We start from the raw sequence: 21,987 nt of genomic DNA on the forward strand, positions 1-21,987 counted from the left end.
TGCACACATTCACATCGAGTCAAAAGCAGAACAAACAATGAACTACACAAACCACCGACGGCAGACTGGTTCAGACTGGCCCAGTTACAAACACAAACTAAAACATAAAATAATATTAAATATATAAAGATGAATAAATTGACTAAGCATATTAATATTAAATTATATAATTATTCATGTATATACTTATATAAAACGTTATTTTACAAATACATTTAAAATAATAAAAATACACGAATCGTTCAAATTATAATAGCCCATATCCACATTGGTTTGGACTGCCTCAAATAAAGGTGACTGAAATAAAAGACGAAGATGCCGTTTTTAAATGTATAATTCTGATTACAATGTATCACGTGTGAATGGAGATGCAGCGTTATTCTGTTACAGTAAAACACACACAACATTATATCAGAGAATTAAGACTTGAACTTTATTTCTGTTTACAATCCAGTCTCATTCCATCACTGACACACTCACACACTCGCGCGCTCTCTCTCTCCCTCTCACACACACACACACACACACTTAAATGTAAACATTGAAGGTTGAAAGAACAGTAAAAAAGGTCCATTTCATCAGTTCCTCCTACAATCGTCTGTTTCCTTCAGTCAGATCAGTGCTTCTGAGGGTGAAGAGTTCTCTCTCTCACACACACACACACACACACACACACACACACACACACACACACACACACACAGAAGCATCATTCACTCGCTCAGAAACTGAAAGCACATCTATGTTTGAGTGTCCTGTATACGTGTGGAGCTGTGTTAGAGTAAGTTAGTGTACGGGCAGCAGGCGGCGCTCCTCCATCACCTCTTGGCGCGGACGAAGTACAAGGCGTTGGTTTTGGGGTAATATTTCACGTTCTGCTTTTTGTCCATCAGGCCTCCGAAGATGATGAGCTCTCCACGGCCCTGAACCACTGTGTGCAGGCTGGTCTCGGGCGGCCCGGTGACCGCGCTGGGTGCTCCTCCGCTCCCGTACGCCCGCCACGACACCACGCCGCCCGACTTGGCACGAGAGATGTCCAGCACGTACATCTGCATGGGCTTGCAGTTGAGCGACTGGTAGAGCGGCTTGCCCACGTTCAGGCTCTGTGGCGGGTGGTGGGCGAGGCGGCGGGCGATGGGTGGGATGGGGGGTCCGTCGGAGGCCTGCGGGGGGCTGGAGGAGGCGGGAGGCGTGCTGGCGAACGCAGATGAGCCCGGCTGGGACACAGAGGAAGAGGACGGCAGTGAGGAAGAGGCTTTGACGGCCTCCAGACTGCGACGCAGAGTGGCAGGAGAAACGGCTCCCGGAGGGGTGTGCGGCGAGCCGGGCTGCGGAGGCGTGTGGAGCCCGTTGGAAGCGGGGGGTTCAGTGGAGGGTGAGCCGTCCCAGCTGTACTCCGCCTGCGGGCGTGTGGGTGGAGACGCCCCCTGCACAGGGCTGGTGCGCGGGGAGGGAGACGAGCCGTTGAGCAGCGGTGGGCTGTCAGGACCTCGAGAGGGTGATGATGCTCGGGCCGATGCTCTCGGACGCAGCGTCCCCCAGCGACCGTTCACACAGGGAGCCTCCTCCAGCACCACACCTGCCGCTCCGCCCCGCACCGGAGACTGTGAGCGCAGCGAGGGCGGGTCTGGACCCAGAGGAGCCGGTGTGGAGCTGATGGGCGAGGGACGAGAGTTCAGACTCGGGCTGAGAGGAGCTCGACCCGACGGAGCCTGAGAGAACACCACCACACACTGACCCACCTGAGAGAGAGAGAGAGAGAGAGAGACAGAGAGAGAGCAGGGGGAGGGGGGGGAGAGACAGAGAGAGAGAGAGAGAGAGAGACAGGGGGAGGGGGGGAGAGAGAGAGAGAGAGAGAGAGAGAGACACAGAGAGAGAGCAGGGGGAGGGGGGGGGGGAGAGAGAGACAGAGAGAGAGAGAGACACAGAGAGAGAGAGACAGGGGGGAGGGGGGGAGAGAGAGAGACAGAGAGAGAGAGAGAGAGAGAGAGAGAGAGAGATTAAATACATTGATTCATTTTGTGGCGTCATGTCACAATATCAAAACTGACCGCCATTAATATATTTTCCAAAAGGCTCTGACTTCATTGAATAAACAAGAGCACTGCATGTTTTAAAACTTTTAAATTTGCTACAAGTGTTTTTATATCACTGTATTTCAGAAGGAAACCGACTGTACTCAGAAAATCTCTCTCCTGCTCCACAAGCGCCTCCTGCTGGCAGAGAATTAATTTGTATTTATATGCCGCCACAAATGGAGCACAAATCTGTTAATTATAATAGATTATAATAAATAAATCAGGGACTGATTTCTGTTCATTAGTTGTTGATTGGATGCAGAGATTTTTTTTCCACAATTCAGACGATTTTTCTTTGAATTCTGAGTTTCTCACAAACATCGCAGAATAAAAAAAAGAGTCATAACTTTTTATTCGAAAATTCAGATTATTTTTTTCATGTTAAGGCGGAAAAGCGAGATCTAAATTCAGAATTCTGACTTTAATCCCAATTCAGTTTTTATTGTTCCCAACATGGAATAAAGAGTAAAAGTGTTTTTATCTCATCTTTGTAACTCAGGAAGTGAACAGTGAAAGGCTCGGCTCACCTTGCAGGCCGGATGACACCAGAGCTCCGGCGCACCGTGATCCTCGTTCTCCACACGCAGCTGCTGCCACGTCCAGGGGGAGGCGCTCATGTGCAGCAGCCACGCATCCTTCAGCAGCTGCACACACACACACACACACATCACTGCAGCGCATCAACACACACTCACTCACTCTCACACACTCACTCTCTCACACTCATGCACTCTCACTCACTCACTCTCACTCACACACTCTCACTCACTCACGAACTCTCACTCACTCACTCTCACACGCACTCACTCACTCTCACACGCACTCACTCACGAACTCTCACTCACTCACTCTCACACGCACTCACTCACGCACTCTCACTCACTCACTCTCACACGCACTCACGAACGAACTCACTCTCACACGCACTCACTCACTCTCACACGCACTCACTCACGAACTCTCACTCACTCACTCTCACACGCACTCACTCACGCACTCTCACACACGCACTCTCACTCACGCACTCTCACACACACACTCTCACTCACTCTCACTCACACACGCACTCACTCACGCACTCTCACTCACTCTCACTCACGCACTCACTCTCTCACACTCACTCTCTCACACTCACTCTCTCACACTCATGCACTCTCACTCACTCACTCTCACTCACACACGCACTCTCACTCTCACTCACACTCACTCACTCTCACACGCACTCACGCAGTCTCACTCACGCACTCACTCACGCAGTCTCACTCACTCTCTCACACACACACTCTCACTCACTCACACACTCACTCACGCACTCTCACTCACTCTCTCACACACACACTCTCACTCACTCTCACTCACACACACACTCACTCACGCACTCTCACTCACTCTCACTCACACACGCACTCACTCACAGACTCTCACTAACTCACGCACTCACTCACTCACGCACTCACTCACTCACGCACTCACGCACTCACTCACGCACTCACTCACGCACGCACTCACTCACGCACTCACTCACGCACTCACTCACGCACTCACTCACGCGCTCACACACGCGCTCACTCACTCATGCACTCACTCACTCACTCACGCACTCACTCATGCACTCACTCACTCACTCACGCACTCACTCATTCACTCACGCACTCACTCACGCACTCACTCTCACTCACACACGCACTTACTCACGCACTCTCACTCACTCACGCACTCACTCACTCACTCTCACTCTCACTCACTCACTCTCTCTCTCACACACGCACTCTCACTCACACACGCACTCACTCACTCACGCACTCTCACTCACTCTCACTCACACACGCACTCTCACTCACTCTCATGCACTCACTCACTCTCATGCACTCACTCACGCACTCACTCATACGCTCTCACTCACTCTCACTCACTCACACACGCACTCTCACGCACTCACTCACGCACTCACTCTCACTCACACTCACTCACGCACTCACTCACTCACTCACTCTCACTCTCACTCACTCACTCACTCTCTCTCACACACGCACTCTCACTCACTCTCACTCACACACGCACTCACTCACTCACGCACGCTCACTCACTCTCACTCACACACGCACTCTCACTCACTCTCATGCACTCACTCACTCTCATGCACTCACTCACTCACGCACTCACTCACTCACTCTCACGCACTCACTCACTCTCACGCACTCACTCACTCTCACGCTCTCACGCACTCTCACTCACTCACTCACTCATGCACTCACTCACTCACTCACTCACGCACTCACTCATGCACTCACTCACTCACTCTCACGCACTCACTCACTCTCACGCTCTCACTCACTCTCACTCACTCACACACGCACTCTCACTCACTCATGCACTCACTCACTCATGCACTCACTCACTCACTCTCATGCACTCACTCACTCACACAGCAGATACTCACAGCGTTCGGCCCGCCGCAGCCTCCCAGAATCAGCAGGGTCTCGCTGTCGATCACGATCTGAGGAACACGAGGGGACTCAGTGAGCGCTCAGACTCAGAGCATCATGGGAGTCAGTGAGAGACTGAGGAGGCAGTGTTACCTGAGACTGTCCCCCGCGAGGGTGAGGAGACGGGCCACTGACGGCCGGTTTTGACCAGGACCACTGCTCCAGATCCAGAACCCAGACCTCGTTACTCCTGCGACACAAACACACACAGGATAAACACGCGACTGGATCGCTCGCGGACGACTCTCTCGCATCATACGTACATCTGCCGTGCGCCCAGAGAGCCTCCGAACACCACCATAGTGCTGCCCATCACAGAGGACGAGTGTCCCGCCATCGGCGGCGGCCCGCGAGTCGTCACGATGCAGTTCCACCTGCAGGCGAGAAAGGGGCGGAGTTACAGGATCTGACTTCCTGTTTGACACACACAGCTTCCCATGAGTCACACCATGCAGGTGAAAGTCTACTGTATTTTTGAAAAACATAAAACAGAATTTTTGGATTATTCAAAGGTAATTAGTGAACAGAATGAAAGGTGTGAGTGTGTCACCAGTTCTTGGAGGGTGAGTAGGTGTGTATCTCGTCGAAGAAGCGCTCGGGCTGATGCAGAGGGTATGGACTGGGCCGCGTCCAGCCGCCGAACAGAACCAGCAGATCCCTGAACAGAACCAGCGTCGCTCCGGCTTTAGGAGACGGGTACGAGCCTGAACACACACAAGAGACGTGAGTTACGGAGCTGATAAAAACACACACACACAGAGACACACACACACCCACACACAAAGTCTGACCTGACGCCAGCGGCCGGATCCACTCCTTACTGTTGAGATCCAGACGCCACAGATCATTAAACGCTGCGTTACAGCTGCTCTGAGTGCAGCCGCCGAACACATACATCGACTGATTTGAGTCGTAGTAACACGCACCTGTGACACACACACACCAAACTCAACCACTTTATGCTACACATTGTCAAGAATTACCAGTTAATACAGGTAGATTATGAACATCTCATCAGTGAGTGATTCACACACTCTGAGTCAATGAGTCATTCTTGAGAATGATTCAAACTAATCACTTGTGATTCATTAAAAGAACTGGCTTAAAGAGTCATTTCAAAAGAATCTAGTGTGATCTAGTTCAGTATATTCGTGCAGCACTGCTACTAAACATCAGGAAACTACTGTGTGTGTGTGTGTGTGTGTCTGTGTAATAATAAGGTGTGAATACAAGGTTTATTCACACTATTTTGTGAGATCAACACATCTGAACTGCTTGAAACTGACTGAAGTGCATCAATACGAACAAACGTGTGTGTGTGTGTGTGAGAGAGTGTGTAAGTGATCTGTTGAAGAGTGTGTAAGTGATCTGTTGACTGACTGTGTGAGAAGCGTTGTGTTATCGGTGTTCCAGGATATGGATATGTGCGACTCTCCCACTGGATGTTTCCCTCTTGAACGGCCCTCAGGAAACCATGATAACACTGATACGCCACACCTGAGAGAGAGAGAGACACAGAGAGACAGAGAGAGAGAGAGAGAGAGAGAGACACAGAGAGAGAGAGAGACAGAGAGAGAGAGAGACACACACACACAGAGAGAGAGAGAGACAGAGAGACGGCTTTTAAAGGTTCGTTCACACAGCTGTGCTGATTCAGATTCTCTGCTGATGCGTCTGATTACCGTTAAACTCGTCTCACATCACAGTGTCACATGACACACTCACAGCACATCAGAACGACGAGCTACAGCACTGCATCACACTGTAAACCACAACTACAACCAGAACTGCACAGGACACTAGAACCATAACTTTAACTATAGTAACAACTACACTGACAGCTACAATGATAACTTTAACCATAACTATAATAACCACAACAATAACTACAACAATAACTTTAATTATATGAATTATAACGAGAATTATAAGAGTAACTATTATTACAATGACTATAACAATAACTATAAGAGTAACTGTAATTACGATAACTATAATAGTAACTAATTACAAGGATTATGACGATACAATAGCTTTAACTATTATTACAATAAGTATGATGATAACTATAACAGTAACTATGATTACAATGGCTATAATGATATCAATAACAGTAACTATAATTACGAAGACTATAACAATAACTATAACTGTAACTAACTACGAAGACTATAATGATATCTATAACTGTAACTATAATTACGATAAGTATAATAACTATAACAGTAACTATAATTACGAAGACTATAACGATAACTATAACTGTAATTACGATAACTATTAACAATAACTATAATAGTAACTATAATTACGATGACTATAACGATAACTATAATAGTAACGATAATTACGATAACTATAACAATAACTATAATAGTAACTATAATTACGATTAGTATAATGATAACTATAACAGTAACTATAATTACAAAGACTATAACGATAACTATAACTGTAATTATAATTACGATAACTATAACAATAACTAGTAAAGAAACTATAATTATGCTTACTATAACGATAACTATAACAGTAACTATAATTATGCTTACTATAACGATAAATATAACAGTAACTATAATTACGAAGACTATAACAATAACTACAACTGTAACTATAATTAGAATAAGTATGATGATAATTATAACAGTAACTATAATTACGAAGACTATAACGATAACTATAACTGTAACTATAATTAAAATAAGTATGACGATAACTATAACAATAACTATGATTACAATGGCTATAACGAGAACAATAACTGTAACTATAATTACGAAGACTATAACAATAACTATAACTGTAACTATAATTACAATGACTATAATGATAACAATAACCGTAATTATAACTACGAAGACTATAACGATAACTATAACTGTAACTTTAGCCATAGTGCTGAGTATAATGGTAAGGACAATAATAACGATAACTATAAAAGCAATCATAACAACTATAAGGATAACTAAAATGATAACTATAATGGCAACTATAATAACTATAACAATAACTTTAATGATAACTATATATGCAACAACAACTAATAATCTTAACTATAATTACAATAATATCAACTATAACAAAAACTAATATGTAGTACTATAACGGTAACTATTAGAAATTATGATGATAACGCTGACCTAATCATTAACCATTAACAATTTTTTTTTCATGTTTTGTCATCCGCAGCTTTATAGTCGGTGGATTCTGATTGGCTGTCAGTGTTACTGCTGTTCCTGAGCTGGTTGGTTATCACTGTAGGTGTGATGTGGCAATTTTCTCGTACACTAGAGTGATTATTAAAATTGTTACAGTTATCGTTCTGAAGCGGGTGCCCGGGGTCATGCGTGACCTCTGACCTTTGATGAGGCGGTACCACTGCTTGCAGACCAGCGCGGCGGTCTTGTGCTCCTGGTAGGGCGACAGGAAGGACAGGATGTACTCCAGCACCTCCTCGGGGAGCTCGCCCATGCTGCGCGCGCCCCGCGGCACCTCCTCCGTCTCCATGGCAACCGCGCAGCTGTCTTCACCGTCTGCGGACCTGAGAGTAAACAGCGCTGAGTAAGATCACGTGACAAGACATCGCGGATCCTGGTCACGTGCGTCACTGCTGACGTCACTGACCGTAAGGAAGCGTCGTTAATAACAGAAGCAGTCAAACATCACATCAGAGCAGCCGAGAGCCGCTAGTTCTGACCGGATCTGGCTCAGATGGTCAGCTTACTGTATTTACACTGACAGTTACTCATGAAGCACTGTAAAGTAACGAGGCGTAACTCGAGAGCATCTTCAGCTCCGGCTTCATTAGCTGAGCGCTAACAGCCGGTTCACTCTCGTCTGATGATGATGATGATGATGAAGGTGATTACACGCGTGCCCGTGAGATTACCTGTCTACCGGGGTCTCTGTCTGTCTCTCGCCTACGAGCTTCTTCTGCTCTTCCACTGTTGTTTGTGTTTCTCTTTATCAGCTACTATCATCAAGCTCCTCACTCCAAACATCCGCCATCTTCCCTCCGCTCGGGAGCGCGCACGTACGCATAGACGTCACGTGTCTCGGGGCGACGTCCGCTACGTTTGGGCGCGCCACCGAAAAGCTGAAAATACCAATTTTTTTTACAGTCTATGGAAAATACTTATGAAGCACTGGCACTTTAACTTGGTTAATAAAATGCTTGGCTAATAAAAAGTTCTTACCCTTGACATATATAATGTATACAATTTCTTAATTATTATGAGATGTTTATATTAATTTTGTACATAACTGCATAATACAAATAAATAAATAACCGTTTGGGCGCGGCTACTGTTTCTCTGAAATAAATATTTATGGATATCATTTATTGATTTATTTATATTTTGTTTGTCTAAGAAAGTTGTAATACTTGATTTTGTTCATTAGTCAGTAATAGGCGTAGCTGAAATTATTATTTCTCACCTTTACGTGTTATCAATAAAAGCTCAATCATAGCTTTGAGAAATCAACTGCTCCAGCAAATGAAACTGCTTGAATATACTTTATGGTGTGAAAATAAACAATATGGATCGCTCTTACATATATCTTAGGAAAGTCCGAATCTTTCTAGTGATTCAGTTCATTCTAAACGGATCTTTCTTGCTCTTCGGAAAGTTTGACTCTTTCAAAGGAGTCAGTTAGTTCGGATCTCATTCTTAAATGTAATGTTGGAAGGTTCGATATATTCCAGAGAGTCGGTTCATCTTAAACGGATCTCGGATTTAGCATCGAAGAGTCTGAATCATTTTGGTGAATCGGTTATATCGGACGATTCTTGTAGACGAAAAGCTGCATATTGTCATTCATTTCATGACTTTTTTTTGTTTCACTATGTTTTTGACTCAGCTATATTCATCAGATTGTTTGGTTTATGAATTATGATAATTCATTATTCAATAATTCATAATTAATCTTGCAGATTATTTTATCCAAGATAGTTTACATTGTGTTGGCAAGTGACAGAATTTCGTAAAATGATTTGGTTATTCTGTAAATGAGCTTAAAATCATAACTGGTTCCGTTCAAACTCAAATCAGACGTAGTAAGAAATGAAAATTGCTTTACTGTCAAGACATAAAAACAGTTTCCATTCATTTCATGTGGACTTGTTTCCAGTCTCTCAGTGATTATTAACAGTTAATTAAAGTTACAGACTTGTGATCAGTAAACATCGACACAAACACACATCAGACAGACACTACTGCAGCTCTAATCGTTATACTGAAACTGAACAAACGAGCGTTAAACTGGAGTCCCGTCGGGTTTGCTCCGGTCTGATGGCACTTCCTGTAGAGGGTGGAGCACTTCCTGTGCCTTGAGCGGTGGAGCAGAGCCTTTGGTGGGCGTCGTCCGGCCCTCGTTATCCAGAACCCCTTCTCCATGAAGCCAGTCCATCTTCTGCTGGTGCTGTCTCACAGCGTCATCCACCCGCGCATCCATCATAGCCTCGGTCAGTACACCATCCTCAGAGGAGTACGCCGCCGCCTGACACACACACATTACCCATGAGCCTCTGCGGCACACACCTCATCACACAAACATCTTAATACGATTCTATTTCTGTTATTGAGTGACGATTTCAATCATTTTAATTTAGAAGTTTGAGTGTATTTGCGTGTAGCGTTAATATCCTTAACAGACGAACAAACCTGCCAAGCGACTGCGAGTTTGGAGATTTCACGTCCAGACATTCCCTCCACACGCTTCGCAATATCCGAACACTTCAGTCCGTAATCAAACTGAGCCAGCTTCATCCTCCTGCGCACACACACACACACACACACGTCAGGTCACATGACCTCACGTCACATGTTCAGTTCAGTGAGCATCTGCAGCATTTTAATGTCTGAATCATTGGAAGCCTGTTTCCGCAACGGAATAAATAACAGAAAAGGGTAATTGCAACTTGTTGTACTGAATTGAACTGTTAAAAGAAAAAAAAAACTAAATGAATGATGATGTGTGTGAGTGTGTGTGTGAGAGAGAGAGTGTGTGCGAGAGAGAGAGTGAGTGTGTGTGTCTGTGTGTGTGTGAGAGAGAGTGTGTGTGTGTGTGCGCGAGAGAGAGAGAGACTGTGTGTGAGTGTGTGCGCGAGAGAGAGCGAGTGTGTGTGAGTGAGTGTGTGTGCGAGAGAGAGAGAGAGTGAGAGAGAGTGAGAGAGAGTGTGTGTGTGAGTGTGTGTGTGCGCGCGAGAGAGAGAGACTGTGTGTGAGTGTGTGCGCGAGAGAGAGCGAGTGTGTGTGAGTGAGTGTGTGTGCGAGAGAGAGAGAGAGTGAGAGAGAGTGTGTGTGTGAGTGTGTGCGCGAGAGAGAGCGAGTGAGAAAGAGAGAGTGTGAGAGCATGTGTGTGTGTGTGTGTGTGTGTGCTCACTGGCGTCCTCCGGTGGCCGGCTGCAGCACGTATTTGTCGAAGTAGAGTCGTACGAGTCTCTCTCTCTCCTCGAGGCCCGGCAGCATGAAGTTCACGATCTCATCAATTCGGTCGTTTATGGCCCAATCAAACTGCTCCGGCTGATTACTGGCCAGAACCAGCATGAACCTGAAACACACACACACACCACATCAGCTGTCTGTCTTTCTGTGTGTGTGTGTGTGTGTGTGAGACAGACAGGTGTGTTTACTTGTTGCTCTGTTCTCCGGTGCGGTACAGGAATGCATTTAAAGTCGCTCGGAGATCCTCGCTGATCTTCTCCTGAAACACACACACACACACAGAGATGCATCACATGACTCCTGCAGTGACACACACACAGATACACACACGCAGTGAGGGAGTGTGAGACTCACGGTGGATCTCTTGCGCAGGAATGCATCAGCTTCATCCACAAACAGCAGCAGCCTGGAGAACACAGCAGAACATCACCATCACACACACATACACACACTTTCTCTCTCACACACACACACACACACACACTTTCTCTCTCACACACACATCACACACATTGAGATTTTTTTTTTCAGAATATATTACAGAATGAATTAAATCATGTATACAATTTAAATTATTTTGAGAATAAAAATCAAATTACAAAATAAATATAATTCTGATATATAATATAAATACTTTTTAAATAAATTCATTTATAGAAAAAAATACATTAGTTAAATATACTAAAAGTATTATAAATATATAAATAATATAGAATCTAAATAAATATTAATAAGCATATCTAATACAGTATATTATTTATATATAGGGGGTGGTGTTGGCGCAGTGGATAAGACGCATGCCTGTGGTGTGAGAGACCTGGGTTCGAATCCACTGTGAAACGCCACTGTGTCCCTGAGCAAGACACTTATCCCCTCTCACATATACAGCAATTGTAAGTCGCTTTGGATAAAAGCGTCAGCTAAATGAATAAATGTAAATGTATATATATCAGTATAGCAATGTCAATATTTTTGTCAGCATCGGCACACATTATTATTTTCAATTATTTTTAAACTATGGAAAGTGTTTTTACGCCATGATTTAATTTATACTTTTTAAACAATTTACATAATGTAAAAATAACAATAATATTTTATTCTTCATACATACAACTATTTCTGAGAGTGTAGTGTGTGTGTGTGTGTGTGTGTCTGACCCGCGGCCGCTGGTTCCTGCCCAGTCGAACACCTTGTGCATCGCGGTCACTCCGTCTCGACCCATCGGGGCCACGTCTCCTCCCGTCATGATGGCGTAATCCATCCCAGAATGCATCGCCAGCTTCTGCTCACAGCCAATCAGAGGTGGTTACACACGTGTGCGGTGATGCGTGTGACACGCGTGTGCGCGAGCGGTACCTTAGCGAAGAGCGTCTTCCCGGTCCCCGGCGGCCCGTACATCAGGATGTTCCGGTACAGCCCGCGGTTCTGTCGCGTGTTCCTCGTCGCTATGGCTATGTCGCGCACACGCTCCTCCAGCGTCGGCTGCAGGGAGACAGGAAGTGAGATGCGCACGCGAACAGGAAGTGTGTGTGGTGAAGGATGCTCAAACACTCACGCTGAGCACGACTCCCTCCAGCGCGTCCTGCGGTTTGCTCTTCAAACGCTTCGCCATCTGAAACGACACATAAGTGCGTGATTACCACCGCACTTCCTGTCTGCACAGGAAGTGATCACACCTTGATCGTGGTACCTTGACGGGGTGTTTGAGGGCTTCCACCACAGTGAAGCGGGAGGTTTCTCGCACTAGCGAAGGCTTTCCTAGCCGAGCCTCGATGTATCGTCCGGCCACAGCGGTCGCGTTACGAGCGGAATAAACACCGACCGCCAGCAGCGTGAGCCCCGCCACCTGCAGGAGACACGGAGGATTACACACACACACACACACACACACACACACACACCGCACATGACCGTCACTCACTCCCAGAGCATCACACACACACACACACACACACACACACACACACCCCCGTCACTCACTCACTCAATCACACACAGAGCATCACACACACACACCGCACAGACGACTGTCTCACACACACACACACACACACACACACAGACGACTGTCTCACACACACACACACACACACACACACACAGACGACTGTCTCACACACACACACACACACACACACACAGACGACTGTCTCACACACACACACAGACGACTGTCTCACACACACACACACACACACACACACAGACGACTGTCTCACACACACACACACACACACACACACACACACACACACACCAGCACTCACCGTGGCCGTGACTTTATCCCAGTCTGATATAAACGTGCGGAAACCTTCCCCGAACACAGCGCCGGCCGTCCTGAAACACATCATGACCCCAGTCACATAACCACATCTACACCTGCTCATAACTGCATTTTTAATTCTGGTACAATTATAAATATTGTGCGTATAGTTTATTTTATTGTGCAGTATATTGCTATAGTATTTGATATATATACAGCTATTATTGTCCAGCACAAGTGTGTAAGTGAATTCATGTCCGAGCATCAGATTTAAGTGTGAACGTGGACGCGCTGCTCTGAGTATTTCAGAAACCGCTGATCTACTGGGATGAACACACACAACCATCTCTAGGGTTCACAGAGAATGGTCCGAAAAGAGACAATATCCAGTGAGCAGCAGTTGTGTGGATGAAGATGCTCCTGTCAGGACACGAGAAGATTGGAGAAACGGTGTCTGCTCTGACGAGTCTGGATTTCTGAGTCTCACAGTCACCAGATCTCAAAGCAGTAGATCAGATTTGGGATGTGGTGGAACGGGAGATTCTTATCATGGATGAGCAGCTAACACATCTCCATCAACTGTGTGATTCTGTCATCTCAGTATGGACCAAATCTCTGAGGAATGTTTCCAACACCTTGTTGAATCTGTGCCATGAAGAATTAGAGGAAGTGTATATTAAGTAAGTAATAATACCGTATGGACTCGAGGACGGTCTGTCTGTGTTCGGCCGCCTTCAGTCGGATCTGTTCACGGATGATGTCAGCGTTCTCTCGCTCCACCCGTGCGCGAGCTTTAGACTCCGCCTCCACACGCAGCATCTCGTTCTTGTGCCGCAGATCCATCTCGTGCTCGATGGTCGCTGGGGAAACACACACACAATCACCTTCAGACGACGGAGAACACAAGCGCCGAATTCTTCAGAATGATATCAGCTGGTCGGACCTTTCCTCATGGCTTCCTGTTTCAGCACAGACTCTTCCTGTTTGCGCAGGTTCTCCTCGTTCAGGAGTTGCTGTGGAGGAACAGAGGTGTTAGACTGACGCGTGTCAATCAGGAGTCAGAGAATCTGCAGAAACACACCTGCTGCCGGAGCTGGTCATCGTACCGCTGCCGCGCCAGTTTGTCCTGATACTGCGCCCTCTGTGGACGAAACCATCTTCATCACCATCATGACATCACATCATCACCATCATGACATCACCATCTTCATCACCATCATGACATCACATCATCACCATCACTCCATCACCATCCTCATCAACATCATGACATCACATCACATCATCACCATCATCACATCACATCACATCAGAAGTGTGTCTCACCGCCTGGTGTTGTTTGGTCTCCTCGTTCAGAGTCTTCCTGCGCTCCTCAGCCTGGATGCGGATCTGATCTCCCTTCAGCTGCTCCAGCGCCGCCTCGTACTCCTGCAACACACACACACACACACACACACACACACACACAGAGTAAAACTCTAGAAGCTAATAACGAACGATCGCCTCTGTGTCCACTGTGGGATAGAACAATAAAACAGGCCTTCACTCATTTATTTCACAATTCAGACCTTTTTCTCCTCGCTATTCTGACTTTTTCCTTGCAATTGTGAAATAGTCACAATGACCTCTTTTCTTTTATTCATGGCAGAAAAAAACTCTTGCAAAATGAATTAAATATTCAAGATATCATTACTTAAAAATAATAAATAAATATTAACAATATTGTAAACAATGTATTTTGTGGCATTGTGAAAACACTTTATCAAGGAGATTTATAAAAATGTAATAATTTCTACCTAATAATAAAGAAACGCCTGACACACATCTCTAACTCTAGCACTCTCTATTCTATTATAATTCTATTCATACTTGTCTTCTCTTGTATCTAGTCTTCTTTTGACTTGTTTTATTGGAAACAGACCCTCCTCTAACACTAGCGTCCCTCGTTCTTCTCTAGATCTCTTTCATTGATGATAAAACACCTGTGCTGGTGTGCTGAGACGGGTCACTTCATACTGATGCTCGCGTGTTGTTTCTGATTGTTTCTACAGGATCAAGAGTCTGCTACGTCAGAACTGTGAGCCGAACTCTGAGCTGTCTGTGCTTGCTGTGTATAGGTCAGGGTCAGGCTGGTGAAGGCCCGGATGAGGAGTACCTTGACACGGCTCTGGTGCTCCAGCTGCACGGTCTGCTCCTGCATGCGCGCCAGGTCCAGAGCCTCTTTGGCGTGACCTGCGGTCACAGGGGTCAAACATCGTCAAACAGCACTGACCTTTGACCTAATGCCCTTCATACACTCGGCTCTGTTACTCACGCGATCGGTCCAGCTCTTTGGCCGCCTGCGCCGCGCGCTCCAGTCCCGTCGGGTCGAAGTTGCTCCATTTGTCCTTGGATTTGTCACCGGAACCGGAGCCGCCGCCGGCCGCAGGAGGAGGAGGAGGAGCGGGCGGGACCGGGGCGTCCGGCGGAGCGCCGCTCTGACCTTTGTTGAGCCCGAAGAGCCACGACATGATCCGCTGACAGACGCTGAATGACCGGACTCACACACGCTTCTACCGGGCGCACGAGTGTCACGCCGCGCTCTGCGCACGCGCACTGCTCCTGACGCGCCGCCGCGCTGCGCTGATTGGCTGACGCGCTCGTCCTTCAGAAGGTCAGGGAGGAGGCCACGCCCCTCGACGCGTCAGATTCAGATTGTAGCGTCACGGGCGGAAGTTTCCAAGGCAACATTTCTCATTTTTAATCTGATGTATTAAACTAAATAAGCACAGACGCATTAAAAAAAGTAATAAAAATTATAACTTTGAACTGAAAATATTAATAAAAGCTTTAATTGTATGTAGATGATAGGACAGTGTTTTTCTGTAATTTGATAAATTGTGTAATTTTAATTCACAGTCTGTATTAATATCAATCAATGATGTTTATTTCGGTCCCTACAGACAGCTTTTCACAGTAAGTAAATAAATTAACATTAACAACAAGCCTGGCTTATTAAGCTTACCCTTTATTCAGATTTAACAGATACGTCACTTTTCCACTAGATTTGATCAAACAAGATAAACACACGTTACAGATTACATTTCCCCAGATCTACATACTACAAACATAATTACAGAAATACACATTCAAAATGAGTCGCATAATTATTGAACACCATGTTTTCTTTTACATTTTCTTAAATTTGCAAAGTGAAGTTCATAATTTTCAGAACTGTTCCAGATTTACGCCTTTGACAGATATACATTATATACACTGAATATAATTCTGTGTTATCTGACAGCTCATATTAGCAACCGAAAGCTATAACATATAATAAAATACACTAAAAAGTAATCAAAACTATATGAACATTTTTAAAACACAATTAACTCAAATTAAAATGAAAGCAGAAAATATAAAAATAATAAAAGTATAACAGTATTTCATTGATACTAAAATAACACTGGTTAATAATAGAAATAACGCAACTTTATTATGAGCTATTTCATTTATTAAATATTCTAATCATAGATTATTTATAACATATCATCTACATGAGTGATCAAATATAATGTTTCAGAATGAATGAAAATAACTCAAAACATTAAATGTAGTTATTTTCTAGACCAATGTTTATTGACATATATTCATGTTTAATTGTATTGCATTTATATGGTTTTATCAATCACTAAACATGCTTACATAAGTCAAATATATATTTGCATTCATATGGAGGTCATTTTTCCACAATTATTTAATGTACAGTAAGTAACTATCATGATAGAATGATATGATCTTTAGCTAAGACTGTATATGTAATTTGTAATGGCTCAGTTTTTGACGGTATGAAGTGTGACTCCACAAGACATGATGGTGGTCAGAAATACAACACAGCAGCCATTAAACAGGAAAAGGCTTTAATGATGTTGATGAACACACACAAATGACACTTATTTACAGGAACAGATCCAGACAGAGGTCAGCAGGGCACATGATCAGCTGCGCTGTGATTGGCTGATTCCCTGCAGCTGTGTGATGCGAGAGAAGACGCCGGGTGGCTCCGCCCCCTCCCCCAGCGCGGCTCTGAGGCCCTCGGTCCGGCGCGCGTGGGCCAGAGCGGTCAGCGCCTGGAAGGAGCGCGGCTCGGTGATGGACAGGTCACACAGCACACGTCTGTTCAGCTCCACGCTGCACTGTGAGCACAGACAGAGGGTCAGCACACACACACACACACACGCCGGGACTCATCTGACCGGCGTCACACTGACCTTCAGCAGGTTGTGTATGAGCGCGGGGTACTTCATGTGCTGCTCTCTGCTAGCCGCGGCCAACCGCTGGATCCAGAGCTGGACACACACACACACACACACACACACACACATCAGAGCTCAGGGTGAGTGACTGACAGGTGTGAGGTCACATGACTCGTCACGCACCTGCCTCATGCTGCGTCGCTTGGCCTTCCGAGCTTTACTGGCGTAGATGAACGCCCTGCGGACGGCGCGCACCGCCAGACTGTAGCAGCGGTTCTTCCTGCCGCGGAAATGCTGCAAAAGACACACTGGTTGGTTCCAGAACATTCCCAAAAGAGACAATATAACATGAGATGAACCGCGAGCCGGATGAAAATCTATTCAAATATGTGACGATTCAAACCGGTTTAGATGCTAAACAGATCCAGATTCAGTTAGTGGTAGTTTATACGAGTGTGTGTCTGAGGAGAGCTTACTGTCTTTAGAAAAGTTTAGATGGCTTTTTTTTTTTTTTTTTCTGTTCACCTTGTCTCTATATAAAGCATATTAAAGTTCATAAGTGCATCGCTGCTTTGTTTACAGCGGTAACCAAGGAAACGCTTTAAGGTCCGCCCACTGCAGTGTTCATAAGTGTTTTGTTTACAGCGGTAACCAAGGAAACGCTTTAAGCTTGTGCTCTACCAGTTGAGCTCCAGGAACACTAACGCTTTAAGCTCCGCCCACTGGCAGACAGTGAATCTGTTTCTCCTTCAGCTCGTCTGCTGTTTGTTTCATGAAGATATTTTTTATGCATAGTTTCACAAAACTCCATTCATTTCAAAATGATACAATCTACAATTTAGATGAAAAACTGCTCATGTTGCACGTGTGCAGCATCTTTGTCTGGATCATGATTAAAATGCAGGGGTTGCCTCTCATTCTGAACAGAAAGAGCACAGACAAAGCCTTATTTTGTTTATATGAAGAGAAGTCTTTCATTTGTGTTATTTATTTGATTTGGGGCTTGTTTTAAAAATACAATTTAATTTTTTTATTTACACTTACATTAAATTGAGTCATTTAGCAGATGCTTTCATCCAAAGCCACTTACAGATGAGGACAACAGAAGCAATCTAAACCAACAAGAGTAAAGATCTGCAAGTGCTATATTAGAATATTATTACAGTGTTATATTTCAATTTCACAAAGAAATGTGCAGCATATTGCCCAAGCAACAATAAAAGGACACATTTCCATTATAATGTCTTAAATCTAATTTTACAAAAATCGAATCGAACTGAATCATGAGTCGAGTGAATCGTCACATCACGAATCACAGCGGAAAGTTTCCTTTATCTGAATATAACGCTCCCAGAACATTACTGGGTAACAGTCTCCAGCTCCGCGTGCGACTCTGCTTCGGGTCTCAGACACACACACACACACACACTCTCACACACACACACACACTCTCTCACCCGCGCGCTCTTCAGCAGCTCCTGGACTCTCCAGTACCGGTCCGGTCCGCGGTTCCGGGTCCAGCAGGACAGCGTGAGGAACACCATGATGATCGACCAGAGTGACCTCAGCCTCTCGTGCGCTGCTGTGTGTGCCTGCACCGGAGGAGACGTGACGTCACATCCGGGTCATACGAGCGGGACAAAATAAAAGTTCGATGTAACGCTTTTATATCTGGTAATTCAAAATTCTAATATTATTCATTATCAAATGTACTTTATGCCTAAGAAATAACATTATATATATATACATATGCAGTGTTCATCATTTATGCTGCAGCGCCCGGGGAGCAGTTAAACATAATTACAGAAATACACATTCAAAATGAGTCGCATAATTATTGAACACCATGTTTTTTTTTACATTTTCTTAAATTTGCAAAGTGAAGTTCATAATTTTCAGAACTGTTCCAGATTTACGCCTTTGACAGATATACATTATATACACCGAATATAATTCTGTATTATCTGACAGCTCATATTAGCAACCGAAAGCTATAACATATAATAAAATACACTAAAAAGTAATCAAAACTATATGAACATATTTAAAACACAATAAAATAAAATTAAAATAAAAGCAGAAAATATAAAAATAATAAAAGTATAACAGTATTTCATTGATACTAAAATAACACTGGTTAATAATAGAAATAATGCAGCTTTTACTATGAACTATTTCATTTATTAAATATTCTAATCATAGATTATTTATAACATATCATCTGCATGAGTGATCAAATATAATGTTTCAGAATGAATGAAAACAACCCTAGGGTAGGAGTCAAACTGTCTAACCACTGCCATGACTTCTACGTTTAATACGATCGGTTATGAATCATGTATGTGTGGTACATCAGCATCTAAAGATGAGTTTAAACTCAGAGTTTAAATCAGTTTAAAATAATCCATTAGTTGGGAAGATAAGAACCGTAGTAAGTAATGGTCACACGTTCTCTACACATGACTGAAGCTCGATAAAGGAGAGTGAATATTGCGGAGAGGAAGAAACAGACCGTGTTTTATTGCTTTGACAGAAGTGTGGATCACAGAAAGACATTCTACAGAATAGAGTAAGAGAGAATATTCCTTAAAAATCTGCAGATGATAAGGGTTGGAGTCTACTTCTAGAGCAGTGGTTCCCAACCTTTTTCAGCTCGAGACCCACACAACCACACACACACGTTTCTGGAGAACACTGCAAAACAATTCACTGACCCGCTATTGTTGGGTTAATAACTTAGTATTCAGAAGCTAGGTTGTTAACTGTATTTATTGAATGAACTAGGGCTGTGCGATATGGACAAAAAAGACAAAAGAAAAAAACTTTCGCGATTTCTTTGATCAATTTTGAGATTGTGACACACACCGATATGCTTTTACAGTCATAAATGCATTCAGGATTAATTTGCAACATATTTCCAAAAGAAAACCAATAAGAACTTTGTCAAAAAGTTGTAACGTCTCTAGAACAGACATAAGTCAAAATAATCACTATAGTAAAGATGTAACAAAATGTATAGACTTATCCCGTTAACATGGGCTCAGAAAAAGGCGTTAGGATATGCCCAGTCTGTTCTGTTCTCGCGCTAGGAGCAACGCATTCTGATTGGATCAGACAGAACACTGCTGGAGGTCAGGGCCGTGGGAAATCGTGCACGCTCCAATCGTGATTTTATGACAATTTGTTTAACAGCACATTCCTAGAATGGACTTGAAATGAACAGAAAATAATTGGCGGCCCACCTGCAATACCACAGGTTGAATACCACAGTTCTAGAGTATTTAGGATCAACAAGACTAATAAATAGATCTTGAGAAATATACGTTTATTGATTTTATTTGTTTAAAGGTCTATTTTTTTTCCGTGTATAGTGATTTAGATCCTAAGTCCACACTCCATAGAGCTGATTACCACCCGCCAATACAAACAGAAGAGGAGGAAGAGGAAGAGGAAGAGGAAGGGTCAGATGTCCGGGGTCAAGGTGAGATCAGATCTGATGAGTTATTGTGCTTAATGATGACAGAATGAGACGACAAGCTGCTGTTTGTATATTGTACAGTGATGTACATCTACAACATATTTCAGCTTTTACACGCAATAATATTCACCAGTGTTACTGTGGTGTAGTCACTGTCAGGGTGTCGTTCCGTCGCTGGACACTAGAGGTCAGTGTCTGTCTTCTGATTGACGGCACCCATTCACTGCAGAGCATCCATTGATGAGACACTGATGCAGTGCTACATTTCTACAAACCTGATGAACAAACACACTCCTCCTGATGGTGTATGTGACGTGTGTTGGTGTTTGTGTGAACTCTCTCTCTGTGTGTGTGTGTGTGTGTGTGTGTGTCTGTTGATTCAGAGACGTCTTTAAGATCTTTGACTCGTTGTATCAGCAGATCTTATGCATATTAATTAAACACATGCTTGTAGTTCTGTGTCAGTTTCATTTCTACAAAAGCCATCGAGTGTTTGATGAACGTTCTCCTCAGGTTTGCTGTCAAACCCCCCCCCCCCCCATGAATATTTTAATCTCTGAACGGAAGTCGGGTTATTGGTCATTTTCAAACGTGACACAAATTAAAACATGAATATTTGAGCTGCTTTGTATTCTTAATCTCCAGCTTTATCATATATATATAATAGTTTTTATTACTGTACTCAATTTTCTGCGTTTTTATGTGGGGAACTTTCACTTAACTACATTATATCATACTTTTTATTTAACTATATTTAACAAAAACATACCGTTTATCATTATGTCGAATTGAAGAAACTGAAGTTCAGTCTGTAGTTTTGTAGTTCGGAGTCACGTGATGAACAACAAAAATGAGTGATTTAAACAAAAGCTAGTAAACAGAAATCTGGGAAGTGGGCTTTATGAGCGTTTTATATGGCATGTTTGGTTTTATAAAGATAAATTGGAGTTCCATTCACGGTTTTGGATGAGGTTTCACATTCTCCGCGGGGCGCGTGG

At 44.0% G+C, this 21,987-nt stretch overlaps 3 protein-coding genes and 1 long non-coding RNA gene across 4 annotated transcripts; 1 reads left to right on the forward strand and 3 right to left on the reverse strand.

Annotated features, from left to right (window-relative positions):
• Positions 1-406: 406 nt before the first annotated feature.
• fbxo42 (F-box protein 42) lies at positions 407-8,624 on the reverse strand. The gene is made up of 10 exons (XM_052539758.1): positions 8,457-8,624; positions 7,927-8,108; positions 5,945-6,061; positions 5,356-5,490; positions 5,115-5,268; positions 4,828-4,938; positions 4,658-4,754; positions 4,519-4,575; positions 2,606-2,722; positions 407-1,742 (listed from the first exon to the last, which is right to left on the reverse strand). Exons 2-10 carry the CDS (start codon positions 8,072-8,074, stop codon positions 819-821), a joined length of 1,860 nt encoding a protein of 619 aa, XP_052395718.1. The 5' UTR covers positions 8,075-8,108; positions 8,457-8,624; the 3' UTR covers positions 407-818.
• A 1,000-nt stretch (positions 8,625-9,624) lies between these two features.
• Positions 9,625-15,895, reverse strand: LOC127943362 (ATPase family AAA domain-containing protein 3-like). The gene is made up of 16 exons (XM_052539759.1): positions 15,591-15,895; positions 15,432-15,508; positions 14,603-14,704; positions 14,358-14,417; positions 14,220-14,289; positions 13,971-14,136; positions 13,281-13,350; positions 12,704-12,859; positions 12,569-12,625; positions 12,370-12,495; positions 12,171-12,295; positions 11,368-11,419; positions 11,202-11,272; positions 10,952-11,119; positions 10,231-10,339; positions 9,625-10,066 (listed from the first exon to the last, which is right to left on the reverse strand). The coding sequence occupies exons 1-16, from the start codon at positions 15,784-15,786 to the stop codon at positions 9,824-9,826; spliced, it is 1,848 nt and encodes a 615-aa protein (XP_052395719.1). The 5' UTR covers positions 15,787-15,895; the 3' UTR covers positions 9,625-9,823.
• Positions 15,896-17,158: 1,263 nt separating this feature from the next.
• On the reverse strand, positions 17,159-19,111 carry mrpl20 (mitochondrial ribosomal protein L20). Its single transcript, XM_052539765.1, has 4 exons — positions 18,969-19,111; positions 17,695-17,805; positions 17,527-17,604; positions 17,159-17,451 (listed from the first exon to the last, which is right to left on the reverse strand). The coding sequence occupies exons 1-4, from the start codon at positions 19,053-19,055 to the stop codon at positions 17,254-17,256; spliced, it is 474 nt and encodes a 157-aa protein (XP_052395725.1). The 5' UTR covers positions 19,056-19,111; the 3' UTR covers positions 17,159-17,253.
• LOC127943367 (uncharacterized) lies at positions 19,046-21,634 on the forward strand. Its single transcript, XR_008149634.1, has 3 exons — positions 19,046-19,185; positions 20,883-20,992; positions 21,139-21,634. It is a non-coding gene; the product is annotated as an uncharacterized LOC127943367 (long non-coding RNA).
• The last annotated feature ends 353 nt before the right edge of the window (positions 21,635-21,987 follow it).

Source organism: Carassius gibelio, chromosome A22, assembly GCF_023724105.1.
Source record: "Carassius gibelio isolate Cgi1373 ecotype wild population from Czech Republic chromosome A22, carGib1.2-hapl.c, whole genome shotgun sequence".
NCBI classification, from domain to species: Eukaryota; Metazoa; Chordata; class Actinopteri; order Cypriniformes; family Cyprinidae; genus Carassius; species Carassius gibelio.